Source organism: Urtica dioica, chromosome 11, assembly GCF_054948205.1.
Source record: "Urtica dioica subsp. dioica isolate 48M chromosome 11, U.dioica_male_clone48M_v1_H2, whole genome shotgun sequence".
Classification (NCBI taxonomy): Eukaryota; Viridiplantae; Streptophyta; class Magnoliopsida; order Rosales; family Urticaceae; genus Urtica; species Urtica dioica.
This window is the reverse complement of record NC_142766.1, coordinates 20,949,816-20,962,673: the sequence shown is the minus strand read 5'-3', so window position 1 is coordinate 20,962,673 and position 12,858 is coordinate 20,949,816. Positions and strand designations below refer to the sequence as shown.

The 12,858-nt window shown below is 38.9% G+C and overlaps 3 protein-coding genes across 4 annotated transcripts in view; all 3 read right to left on the bottom strand.

Moving 5' to 3' along the window:
- LOC149382263 (FRIGIDA-like protein 2) overlaps positions 1-1,798 on the bottom strand; it is a 2,054-nt gene extending 256 nt beyond the window's left edge. Inside the window, exons 1-3 of the mRNA XM_089601470.1 lie at positions 989-1,798; positions 721-896; positions 5-618 (exon numbers count right to left, since the gene is read on the bottom strand). Of these exons, the coding sequence (XP_089457596.1) occupies positions 5-618; positions 721-896; positions 989-1,727 (1,529 nt within the window). The 5' untranslated portion in view covers positions 1,728-1,798. The remainder of the gene's footprint in view (positions 1-4; positions 619-720; positions 897-988) is intronic.
- A 2,088-nt stretch (positions 1,799-3,886) lies between these two features.
- CSD1 (copper/zinc superoxide dismutase 1) lies at positions 3,887-6,240 on the bottom strand. The gene is made up of 8 exons (XM_089630751.1): positions 6,084-6,240; positions 5,582-5,675; positions 5,360-5,461; positions 5,131-5,229; positions 4,616-4,647; positions 4,378-4,453; positions 4,233-4,286; positions 3,887-4,119 (listed from the first exon to the last, which is right to left on the bottom strand). The coding sequence occupies exons 2-8, from the start codon at positions 5,655-5,657 to the stop codon at positions 4,097-4,099; spliced, it is 462 nt and encodes a 153-aa protein (XP_089486877.1). The 5' UTR covers positions 5,658-5,675; positions 6,084-6,240; the 3' UTR covers positions 3,887-4,096.
- A 911-nt stretch (positions 6,241-7,151) lies between these two features.
- On the bottom strand, positions 7,152-10,648 carry LOC149382261 (coiled-coil domain-containing protein SCD2-like). 2 transcript variants are annotated; one of them, XM_089630748.1, is made up of 15 exons: positions 10,090-10,640; positions 9,849-9,927; positions 9,715-9,756; positions 9,505-9,567; positions 9,352-9,401; positions 9,225-9,252; positions 9,043-9,120; positions 8,837-8,947; positions 8,641-8,701; positions 8,417-8,524; positions 8,150-8,341; positions 8,017-8,073; positions 7,890-7,930; positions 7,638-7,764; positions 7,152-7,533 (listed from the first exon to the last, which is right to left on the bottom strand). In XM_089630748.1, exons 1-15 carry the CDS (start codon positions 10,509-10,511, stop codon positions 7,412-7,414), a joined length of 1,581 nt encoding a protein of 526 aa, XP_089486874.1. In that variant the 5' UTR covers positions 10,512-10,640; the 3' UTR covers positions 7,152-7,411. The 2 variants fall into 2 exon arrangements, 1 of the variants encoding a protein (XP_089486874.1); XR_016302051.1 differs by lacking the exon at positions 7,152-7,533 and having other exon boundaries at positions 7,713-7,764; positions 8,017-8,068; positions 10,090-10,648.
- Positions 10,649-12,858: the final 2,210 nt, after the last annotated feature.

The following is a 12,858-nucleotide window of genomic DNA, read 5'->3' as shown; positions in this document are numbered from 1 at the left end:
CAACGCCACGATATTATCCGGATCCGACGCCGCCACGCTGTACCGCGGCGGGCCCCACTGCTGGGCCTCGGGGACGTACCCCGCCGCTGCGCCGTAGCCTCCGCGCGCCGGCGACCCCGCAGACAGGCTGTACCGCGTGGGAGAGTATTGGGCCTCTTGGCCCACGAACGAAGGTTGGCGATACTGGGCCTGGGTTTGGGTTTGGGCTTGGGCTTGGGCTTGGGCCGAGTAGCGCGGGAGATAGTAATGCCGGGCTTCTCCGTCGAGCAACCGCATTTGGCGGTGGTGGTGGTGATTCATCGGAGAATGCGGCGGCGGCGGAACCAAGAATGCGGGCCCGGCCCGGGGACGGGGCTGGTGGTGATGATGAGGATGATGAGGCTGGTGGTGGGGCCCGGCGTCGGTGGAGGAGAAGGGTCTTTTGTTGCCGCTGAGGCGCTGGGCATGGGCGACTTGACTCGCGGCTTTTCTATTGGCTCTCATCTCGCTCTTCTGGCTCCTCAGCCACTCGACTCGCTCCTTCAGAGTCTCCGCGGAGTAGTCGGCTTCGAGCTTGTGGTCCTCGATGCACTTTATCACGCTCCTAAGGGCCGCGAGCTCGCTGTTCACCGCATCGTCCTGCGTTTCATGATGATGATGATGTGTATGTATATATATATACATATTTACGTATAAAGCTTTATACACCGCAGAGAGAGTGAGAGAGAAGAAAGAAGATACCTTGTCTTTGAGAGAGCTTTCGGCGTTCTTCCACACGGTTCGGGAGACCTTCCTGGCCTCTTTCACTTGTTCTTCGAGCAAAGGGATCGGCGCGAACTTGTCGGCCAGCTTGAATGCGTATATGAATTTCAGGGCGTCTGTGTTCTTCTTTAGTGAAACGAGGTGTTGGATAAAATCTAGGGAACGATGAAATTGAGTTAAAGATAAGCAAACATTGATGAACAGAGATTGAGATGATTTTGAGTGCGTGTGATGTGCGCTCACTCACCGCTGGCTTTATCGGATAAACCGAGAGACCTGAACAAATCCAGAGCTTGCCTTCTCTGAGCAACATTCGCGAACAGCCTCACAATCTCGTCCCTATCGAACTCTCCGACCAAGCTGTAAGCGTTCAAGAGCATCAGAAACCCTATTGCTTCGGTCGGAGTCGCATTCTCCGTCATCTTCTCCTTCCACGCCGCCGCGAGCTCCGTAGCCTCGCTCTTGACGTCGGCGACGATCTCCGGCGCCGCCTTCGGAAGCTCCTCCAGCAAAAGCACGCAACTTTTCCTCACCGCAGGAAGCTCCGAGTCCGCGCTCGGGTTCGGCGGGAAGTATCCCTTAACGGCGGCGAGGACGAGCCGGGACGGATCTCCGGCAGCCTCGAGCGCTCCTCGGACGACTTGGCGGAGGGAATCGAGGTCCTTGGAGCGGGACTTAAGGTGATTGAGGAGCTTCACGCCGTCGCGGATCGGGATTCCTTGGAAATGGGAGTGCTTGGGGTTAGGGTTAAGAACCTTCGGTGGTTTTGGGTTAGGGTTGGGGTTAGGGTTAGGGATAGGGTTTTGGAGATCGACGGTGGCGGAATTGATGGCTTTATCGATGGAATTGAGGTGGTCTTCGAGGTCCTGCCATTGGAGGGTGAAGCTAGCGACGGCGGAGGCATGGGTCTTGATGAGGTTGAAGGCCTTGCGGATTCGTTGGCGGTTTTCGTCGGGGATTTGGACCTCCGACGACGGCTTTTCCATGGCGGTCGATGGCGCGGAGAGAGAGCGAGAGGATGAGCGAATGGAAAATAGTGAGATGTTTGAGAATTTTTATGAGATTTCGTTCGGAAATGGAGCCAAAATTGCAAATACCACGAGATGTGTGTCTTTGCCATTTTTTTTTTTTTTTATATGAAGCTTGTAGTCGAGTACATTATAATGAAATTTTTTTCTTCGACTAGAAAACGAAGAAATATCAAGATTAGATCCATTAGTTCAAAAATATCTAAATTAGACTTTTAACTCAAATTTAGACTGCACAATATTATAAGGGCTTCACAATATTATCATTCCCCAATTTATTCTCTAGAAGTTGTCGTAGTAGTGCGACTAATCGACCGAGAGCGATGCAAAAGTATTGGCTTAACTGATAATTCCCTACGGAAAACTATAAAAGAATAGGAGGTCTTCGACAATATGCATATATTTCTCTTCGATGCTTTTGTTTTTTTTTAGTCCAAGTAGATATTCAATAACAAAGACACATAGAATAATCTTGAAAGCATCATCCAAATCTTGAACAATGTTGAACGCCATTCCCAAGACACTGAACTATACTTTTGAAACGCTGTTCAAGTGCTCTCTGATCAACCCATCGCTCGTGCGCTCGTCCTGCTCAGCCTTAGATGGAGCATCTTCCATGGGATTGAAGCGACTCTTGCCATCCAAATCTCACTCGTTAATTTCCTAATCCAATGTGTGTATCTCCCTTTTTCGTTGGCTCAACCTTACGTAGAAGAAGAGTGTGTAGAAGTATCGGGACAAAGTTGAACGTGCTTCCCGTAAAAAAAGCTCGAACGGAGTCCCTACGAGCCGATCGTTTAGTTCAAGAAGATCACATTTGTCATTCACAATCTTCAAGATATTCGCCCCACCGTATGTGTTTCGTCCGGAGAAACTCTTGTATAAAAGGTACATCAATTTGTCATAACAAATTTTAAAAAAAATTGATAAAAATTAAAAAAAAACAACAACAATTTTTTTTTTTTTTTTTTTTTTTATCAAAGGCGTCTGAAACCATCGGAATTCATCCGAAATAGACAAAAACCATCATAAATCATCTTAAAGCATCGGATTTCATCCGAATTCATATGAAACTATCAAAATTCATCTTAAACCACTAGAAGTTTGGATTTCATCGTATCCCATCGAAAATAATATGCAAATTCCTATCAATTTTTGCTAAAACCAATCCTAATTTATTAAAACTATCCTACAACAATCAAAACATGAAATAAATTTGAAAATCTTACATTTTTCATCATTTTAAGCACCGGAAGCTTAAACCCGCAAGAAAAGCTTAAAGAATGTTAAATGTCGGAAGAAGAGCATCAGAGCTCGTCGAAAGCCCTCGGATTCGGTCGGAGCTGGTAGGAATGGATTGGAGCTCATTCCGACCAACATGAAGACTCATATTTGGGGATACGTTTAACATATTTTGAAGTTCAATAATAAAAAATTCGTTGAAGTTCATTCCCCCATCATCTTATTTCATTATCCAACATCTGATTTCACTTTATGAAGTTGTTGCCCACCGTCGGATTTCTTAAAGTACAACGTAACCTTTTTTTTATGATTGCGTCTATCTCCCGCTTCCCGCTTCACTTGATCCTCGTCAACCAAACCTAAAATCCGATTTTTCTTCTTTTTAACACGACTTTTTCTCTTCCAAACACTCATCTCCACTCTGTCAAAAGATTTCGCAACCTAGACAAAGCTTTGCTATCTATAAGAGCATCCCGATTTCAATTTGGGTCGTATTTCCCTGCAAGAATGTGCTCAACGAGGAAGTTTGGAGCTTGTGCAAGGCGCCAAACTTGCTTTTTCTACAAGAGTTTGAAATTTCTAAGTTTTTGATTCTTTCTTTGCTTGGCAAAGTTCATTCTTATTTGCTTCCTTTCGTACCTCAACCAAAAAAGTTGGGACAAAACACTTTTTTATCAGAGTCGTCAAGCTCCGATAGCACGTTTGAAAGTTTTAATGGGGACATGGCAGTATAATCAGCTTTAATATACTGTGAATTCTTCTCATTTTCTAACCTCGTCCTTGGGGGTTTTTGTTTTTAATCTCCTAAGCATGTCATCTCAAGAGCAAAATATCATAGGCGAGAAATCAATCCGCGTGATAGACTTGAGGGAAAAAAATGAAACGGAAACTGTTATTAGAAGGAAAAAAAAATACACAATCACTGTTATTATGGGAAACAAAAAGAGACTCCATAAAAACAAGTAGAAAGTCACCATAACCAGGGATTAACACTGTTTTTCCCCTTTATTTCAGTCGAGTATTAAGCAAACAACATTACATTATATCATCTATCTGACTGCATTTTTGTGGTCATCAGAGGAACCTCAACCTTGCAGCCCAATAATGCCTGAACAACATATATAGCCGTGGAAAGAAAAGAAAAAAAACCATCAGAAATACAACAAAAAGAAGCCGAGTTCATTAAAATAGGACTTTACGGTCGTTTAAGATTTAACATACCGCAAGCAATTCTTCCTCCAGCGTTTCCAGTGGTCTTGCTGAGCTCATGTCCACCTGGGTAAGATTACAAAACAAATAAATACAATGTAATATCAGAAGTTGAAGAAAAATCCCAAGTGACTAGTCAGACTGTTGTGATTATTACCCTTTCCCAAATCATCGGGATCAGCATGAACAACCACAGCGCGGCCAATTATGGAATTCGGTCCAGTGAGAGGAATCTGTGAAAGCACACAACGCAAGGACTTCAGAAACAGGCACCAGAGATTCGAATTCGCGTATATAAAAGGATATGAACTATATAAAACCATTCAAAGAATTCTTTTATTGGTAAATGGGAAAGAAAAGGAATTTAAAAAAAAAAACATGAAACACAAGCTTACCAGTTTGTCAACAATTGTGAATTGTGCACATCCTGAAACAAACACATAAATATTTGAGTGTACTATTTAGGCACTCGGTAACAGATCTGAAGTAATCTAATATCGGGTTTCTGTGATGTTGAAAAATGACAAGAATGGAAAAAAAAATAGTAACTTATGAAGAAGAATATCGAAGCTATGGCTTTATTCCAACAACAGTTGAATGATCAGGGAGCTTGCTTTTGTTGCTGAATATTTTCAGAAATATAAATATCATCTCAAGCGCAAGAGCTAAAGCTAAAGCTATACGAACAAGTGAGTAACTTCAATGACATTCTATTCCAATTAAGTGACTATTATTTTACTAAAAAAAATGACTAAAATGCTACCAAAAAAAAAAATAATTCAGTAGTTTGAACACCATTCTACTCTGAATATCAGTTTTATGTACCAAAATGCAATCGCGACTAGTTCAAGGGACTATTTGAGCTAAAAAGCCTATCAACTAACATAGGAATGTGATTTTCAAAGCATACCATCATCACCGGCGGTGATGTTTCCGAGGTCACCGGCATGGCGGAGCTCGCCGTCCTCCGGTGCACCGTGCTCTTTTCCGGCAGGGTTGAAGTGAGGTCCTAGAATTAAAACCTTTGCAATCAGATTAACTCACATACCACTCGACTCGCTGATCATCGAAATCAAACGGGCAATACAAAACAAGACTCAGAAAAACTGTAATAAGACTAAGATTGACCGCGTACGTACCAGTGGACATGCAACCATTAGTTGTATCGCCGAGAGCGTGGACATGGAAACCATGAAGGCCTGGCTTCAGGCCCGTGATGGTCCCAGTAACTGTGGTCGGTCCTGGAATGGAATTTTAAGCGAGAAAATTAACCGAAATGTTCTTACATTGTCGACTATTAGTAGAACAAATTCATATTTTAACACAATTTGATTTTTCGTGAAAAACTGATAAACAAATACCTTGATTTTCCTGGGTGAATTGGATGGTTCCAGAGACACCCTCACTGGAGTTGAGAACAGCAACACCCTTTGCCATTTCTGTTTTCAATGTGATCTGATGAATAATGAACAATATATCAGAAAATTAAATAAATATAGCAATCAATCAAAATAAAAACCTATTTTTTCACGCACATCATAGCAGATGGCTAGATCAATTTTCAAGTTATTCAACACAAGTAAAATCTATCATTAACAAATCTAAAGACACACAAGAGTCACATGGTTTCATATCTCACAAATCATAAAGTGGACAGGAACTTTCCACACGACTAAACTCTACCACCAATTCCAAAATCAAAATCAACCACAAATTATATATTAAGCTCAATACAAGAACAAGAACACAAACAACAACAACAAAAATCGGATGAAGCTATCAAAGAGCATCGATCAGAGTAACTAAATTGCACATTCTACATAATCTCGAAAGTAAAGCAAAAGAAAGAATCAAAGCTCTCACCTCAGGTCACCCCAGGCAGAGAGAAGAGAATATAGCTTTCGAGGAAATGAACAACGATTGCTCTGAAGAATCTGATAGAAATGAATGAAAGAGAGAAATGGGTTTCGAAGTGTTGACCCGTTTTATAGATACAAAGACCAAATTGGGTTCTAGAATCTACTACCCCCATTCCTCACCTACTCATCACAAGTTAGCGGGGTTTTTATTGTCACTTCACATCTGTCATAGTGTTTTTTTTTTTTTTTTTTTTTTTTTATTTTATAGATTTAGTGAGTAAGTGAGTGCATTTTTTCAGGCCTCACATTAAAAGCCCATACACAAGCCTTCTTCTAAAATGGTGGCAAGAAAAGTGCCTTCGCCTAGGTTTATATAGGGAATTAGACACTTATATGTTTTTTTCTTACCAAAAAAAAAATATACATATCTTTTTAACGTCTACAATTAAATTTATTATAGTATATTAGATTTCGTTTATCATAAACGATGTGATAAATTTGATAATAAACATTTTTAGAACTTTGATTTAAAAAAAAAAACTAAAATAGTAAAATTCATGTTCCAACATTTAGGAAATTATGTATTCATTTTTAAAAAATTAATTGAGCATATTTTATGCTATGAAATTAAATCTTCCTTTATGTTTTAAAAAAAAATGTTCCTTTGATTTTGGTACCGAGTATATGGGAGACAATGGCAACTTGAATTAAATGTAATGATCATATTCCAAACCAATAACCTCGTAGTTTATAACGTTTCAAATTATAATATCCGATAACATCACTATGAAAAGAAAATAAGATAGGAAGAGAATAAGATAGTTATCATCAGAAGCAAATATATTATAAGATAGGAATAGAATAAGATAAGAACAATGACATGTTGGTAAACAGTAGCTATCTATATTGGCATTTGGAAGTCAACAAATTTATTAATTTACTTGTCATGTACAAATACAATAACTTGTTGGTAACAACAGCATATATAACTTTCATTTACGTACTCAAGAACGCATTAGATTTCCAAGAACTTTTATTTGACTTCAGTAGTGAGTCAAAATAAATTTTCTTTTTTTCTTTTCCAAAGATTTGATTCTCAACCATCACATATTGTTTATTTTAATTAATAAATAAATAAACCCATCACATACATGTTGTGATATATCTCATACATCGTAATTTACATGCACAACATGTAATCGTCATAAAATTTTACCGGATCATCTACTTTGGGAACTCTCTCTCTCACACAGACACGTACACAAAAAAACTCACATAGAAAACCTTATCAGAGACCAAAAAAAAAGGTTACAGGAAGCTCAACGGTGGGAATTAGAAAGCAGAGTGAGAAGTTTGCACTTTTGTTTTGGTCTCAAGCTCAAGCTCTCTCCGAGATTGTTCCCACAATTGGCTTTCAATGCCCAACTTCCTTAGCTCCATAAGCCCACGCTCAACTTCAAAAAACCAAAAGCAAGTTCTTCAAGTCTGATATACGTTGAAAGTTGATAGAAGATATATATGTATATATGCGTGTGTGTAAACAAAATCATAAATATACCATCTACAGAATCGTGTGAAGTTGGTTGCTTGGTGTCACGGCTGACCCAGAATTGTAAACGCTCCTCTGCAATATCTGCCTCAACATCATGGTTTTTGGCTCTCCTCCAGAAATACATAAGCCAAGCCTAAATATATAAAACCAGCTGGGTTAAGTTTGGTTGGGTCTATATGTTATAGAACCACTTTATTATCCTAAAGTAAACAAACGCATGTAATGTAATAAATATAGAGACTGGCTCTAGTATATCACCTGCTTAAAAAGCACATCATCTGACTCTTCTTTGCTCAACTCTGAAACCAATAGATAAGAGTGTCATTTTGTTTAACATTATCATATAGTAAAATAAGCACATAAAAAAATGTCTCATTTTGTTTACCATATGCTTCAGTATGTCCATCAATTGGTAGCTTCAAGTCATCTACATAACCCTGAGCTATAAGTACAGATTGGAATTTGTTAGTGCTGTATTAAAAAAGCGACAGGGACACTTTATTCTTCACTATTTCCACCTGATGTCCCAGATTTGGTCGAACTTGAGCGTCGACGAAGAGCCAATTCAAGCATCACAGCGTCCTCAATCTTCAACGAAGCGAGTTCTCTCATACCCTTCTCAACCACAAGCATATTCTCTATGCTTCCATCTCCAGAGAGCTCATTCAAGTCTCTTGGGTCACTCTCTTTTTCCTCTACACCGCTGGGGTCTGATCACCAATACTGATTAGAGTTTAGACACAGAACATAAGTATTAGACAGAGGTTCAAATGCAATTCTTTAACCTTTTTCTTCTCTGGCTTTGTGTCCAGCGGATAATACAACCTCCACGGGTAATGGTGCTAAAGATGACCAATATTCATATTTATCTTTGGCAATCTCACCGAGAATACCTACCAAAACACAATAGAAAAAAAATAAAAAATAAAAAATAAAATTTAACATTGTAACCAAAGCGATAATGAATATTAAAAAATAAAATAAAAAATAAAAACTAATTCAGTTATACCATGCTCAACGCACAAAGTCCAATATCGCGCAAGCCAACACCTTTTTAGAACGACCTCTTCCTATGATAAAACACTGAAAACCACATCACAAAATGAAAAAAGTAGAAACAATATAGGAGTTTGTTTCACAATAGTAACATAGTGAATGCAGAAAAAAAAAAAAAAAAAAGAAAAAAAAAAAGAGAGAAAACAAACCATCTCTTCCTTGGTCAGTATCATTCTTTGAGTCATGGTCCTAAGCAATCTCAATTCTTCTTCGGTTTCGTGGAGGTCCTCCAAGGCAGAAGCTGCCTCGTCCCTCGCAGCCTAGCTCAAACAAGAAAAACATACAAGTGAGAAACGAGAATAGCTTTTACACGTTGTGTCTAAAATAAAAATATGTGGTTTTTTTTTTTAAATACCTCAGCTTCTGTTCTGAGCGTAACAATCTCATGGTTCAAGTCATTTCTACCATTTTGCTCCGCTGCCCTCAAAGCAGCCTACAAAACACAGTCTTATTTAAGCACAGAAAGCCTATAGAATAGAGATACATAGCAATAAGTTGAGTAAATCCTTGACATGAGCCCAATCTAGAACTACAAACCTCTCTTTGCTGTAGAGCTGCCTCTTTTCTGAAAAGTTTAAGCCAAGAAAGAAAAACAATTAGTACTTGAAATAATGACTATATAATAACACCCTTTGGAGTAAGTGTATGGACATGGAAGCTTTGCCTGCTCAGATGACGGGCGTCCAAAGTCACGCCTTCTCCGAGATTAGCAACCTAAAAATTGCAAAAGCGACATGTGATTCACATGGAGACAAAAGGACTGAAAAATCAAACTAGATTCTTTTTTTTTCTTTCTTTCCTTTCTCTTTCTTTTTACCTGTTTCTCCAACTGCCTAGCTCTCGCCTCAGCTTCTTCACACTTCTCTTCTGCAAGTCGAAGCTGGGAATGAACATATCAAAATGGAGTTTCAAGTATAGACAGTACAAAATTAAAACTGAAGAGTTTTTCTTAGTTTTTGTTCCTTTTTTTTTTTTTTTTACAAAATCAATCCCTAATTAATAAGTTGACAAACTTCTCTGGCGTTACCTTGTCAAGCAGAGTTTCATTTTCTTCTTGTAGCATGTCAAGCTGCAAAGAAATTCCAAGCTCCCATAGTATACAATCTCCACTCCAAAATAAATATATAAATAAATCAAAGAAATATAGAAACTTTGTATTACTTCATCTTCTAGTACTGAAGAAGACCGTTGATGATCGTTGCCTTTATCTCTCATATTCATGCTCAGATCTATTGACAACCTGTTCACAATGTAAACATAAACATTGATTAAAGGAATTAATAAAACGATCTATCACAATCTGTGAATACGTTCGTGCATTGGAATCAATATAGAGCTTAATCAAATCCCTACTCGCCAAAAATAAAAAAGATCAAAATAGCTAGCTTTTTTTGAAGATTACCGTCTGTCTCTTCCGACGTGGACCTCGGTGGTCACCGGCGGCGAAGGCGGCTTGACCGCCAGCGGAATGGAAGCGTGAATCACCGGCACCGGCCTGATGCTCAGATTCGACCGTCCTCCGACCGCCGGCGATCCCCGCGGCGCCGGAGAAGAAGATGACGACGACGGCGTCCTCGGCCTAGGGTTCAGATTCTGCACGCCGCTTCCGTAGTAATCGTAGAGGAGATCGCCGGCGTCGCCGTCGCCGGCTTCGTCGTCCTCGTCGCCTCTGGCGGCCATGACGTGAGCGAGCCGCTGCGCCGCCGCCGCGGCTCGCGCGCTCTGAGGCTTCCTGGCTCCGCCGGAGCCGGAGGAGCGCGAAGGAGATCCGGCGGTGCTGGTCTGCTTGGAGTAGTCCATGGCGCGTCTGGTTCGGAAATCCATGGCGGGCGAGATTTAATGGACGGTCTTGTTGAATTGAATGAGTCGTTGATGGTTGGTTTGGACATTGAAGACGAACAGACAATGCTAACGAATTGATGATTATTTATGAGATTATTTTTGGAATTAAAAGTTCTTGAGATGGGATGAGAGAGAATCCGAAAGGGAAGGGCAAAAAAAGGAGGGAAAAAGATGAAGCGTTGAATGTGGAGATTTTGGCGGTAATTAAGCCACGCCTTTGTTGAACAAGCTTTTGTGTCTTAATCTCCAAAATTTTATTGATATATGTAAGAAATAAAATTCACATCCGGATAATTTTATATATTATATATATATGTAAGAAATAAAATTCATGCACTTTGTAATTTTTAATTTTTATTACTTATTTTGGGAAATTACTATTAACCGGGTTTAGCTATATAATATGGTGTTGTATTTAGTCATGCAAGTTCATTATTCATAACCCACCTAAATATTAAATAAAATGATAAATGCCAATAAATTGTTTATGGACATATACACTGACGAATGACGATGTCTAAGCTTCAAGTCTAATAGCTCGTCTTAACTGTGATTATTTATACCTATGTCCATAATGTGATATCATGAACATATATAGAGAGATAACTTACGAATAAAAGGAGGGACAACCCCAACCACCATGAATAAAATAGTAATCTGAACAGTTAAAAAAAACAACCATAAAATTAACATCATCCAAATCGTACCAAGTTTTGTAGCATGTCATATAGCGTTTTGCAAGCCATAATAACAGGTCATCAATCAAATTAGATGATAGTATTACGGTGAATGAGATTTATCTCCATGACGATAGAATTCAATGAGTGAATAAACGAAGATTTGATGATAGTATTACGGTGAATGAGATTTATCTCTATGACGATATAATTCAACGAGTGAATAAACGAAGACATTTAAAGAAGCAATTTCCATTTCAAGAGAAGTAAAATTCAAAACGCATAAAATTGATCAGTCAACATTAATGCGACATTTGAATGAGCAAACGGTTATGAAATTGAGCGTATAATATATTAAAGTAAAGCCTTGAAGTCTAGTTTTTAATGGTAGAAGTTTCAGATCATTTGGAGCTCTAAGGAAGAAGTTACGTATGCTTTAATAATCGTGATCATAAATAAATGTTATAAATTGTTTTTAATGCTAGTTATTTTCTTTATGTTTTTTTTCGTATTGTAAACTGATGTTAAGAACCTATATAATGATTGTATGAGCTGAGAATGAAAGATATATAATCAGGGACGGAGACAATGAAGGTCTAACAATGGCTTAAGCCTCCCCTCAGCATTTTTTTTTTTACACTTTTTAACCAAATTTAATTTTTTTTCTTATATTTTTACTTTGAAAATTTACAAACTAGCCTCCCAAAAAATATTCACTTTTGCCCCCCCTCTAAGTTTAGCTCTATCTCTGTATACAATGATGGATTAAGAAAATAAAAATGTGTCACTTTTAGGTTCTTCAAGAACCGTCTCGAACTTATCGGAGTTTTTCATATCGTTCAACAACTTGATTTATTATCTTGATTACATTCTCCTTGAGTATCTTGATGTCGTGTCTTCTATTTTGTAGTCTTGGTTCTTATCTCTATAAGTATTTGGTCAAATCTTAACATTATTCTCATTTGCAAATCTTGGAGTTTTTTTCCAATCATTGTTAATGAGTCTTATCACATTTGTTGGTAATGATCATATCACAAGACCATCCTCTTTCTTTTTTGGTCAAATTCGCTATTTGGGCCGAGAACTCTCAATTATAGTAGGATATGTTGGTCTAGAAATCGGCTTAACCCTAAAGAATCTAGGAATCTACTATTAGACCCCGAACTCAACAAAAAGTCCAAAACAACCTATCCCAACAACCTGGCCAATTCAATATGATCAATCCAAAACAAAAAAGTTAATGTTGTTTAAAGATGACCCACAAAATAGATTGGCTAGAGAGCAATATTTGGGTCTTGAGCCCATACATTTGGACGAACTCAGCCCATCTATTTCCATCGAAACGATAAGGGTCCCCACATCATAAGAGATAGAGCGAAGCTATTCGGCCCGATTCACGATTCACGAACGATCCACTCACGTGGTGACACGTGGCAGCGTGTTGCCACGTGTCACCACGTGAGTGGATCGTTCGGAATCGTGAATCGGGCCGAATTTTTTTTTCCTAAGAGATATTGCCTTCTGCCGAAAGGCTCTAATTCGCTTATCAAGTCGTCATTCGTTACTCATGACGAGACACGATCACATACAAATAGATTAATAGGCGTCCCCAATAATTGCGACTTTGGTAGCATATATAAAATCTTTTTTTT

What these genes read in the sequence shown, in the direction of transcription:
- CSD1 (XM_089630751.1), bottom strand. Translation starts at nt 5,657, where the DNA reads ATGGCAAAGGGTGTTGCTGTTCTCAACTCCAGTGAGGGTGTCTCTGGA. An exon ending in TCCCGATGATTTGGGAAAGG is followed by an intron (nt 4,287 to 4,377) that starts GTAATAATCACA and finishes AATCTTACCCAG; the next exon opens with GTGGACATGAGCTCAGCAAG. An exon ending in TGGAGGAAGAATTGCTTGCG is followed by an intron (nt 4,120 to 4,232) that starts GTATGTTAAATC and finishes TATGTTGTTCAG; the next exon opens with GCATTATTGGGCTGCAAGGT.
- LOC149382261 (XM_089630748.1), bottom strand. Translation starts at nt 10,511, where the DNA reads ATGGATTTCCGAACCAGACGCGCCATGGACTACTCCAAGCAGACCAGC. An exon ending in CTAGGCAGTTGGAGAAACAG is followed by an intron (nt 9,402 to 9,504) that starts GTAAAAAGAAAG and finishes TGCAATTTTTAG; the next exon opens with GTTGCTAATCTCGGAGAAGG. An exon ending in TTCACACGATTCTGTAGATG is followed by an intron (nt 7,534 to 7,637) that starts GTATATTTATGA and finishes GGTTTTTTGAAG; the next exon opens with TTGAGCGTGGGCTTATGGAG.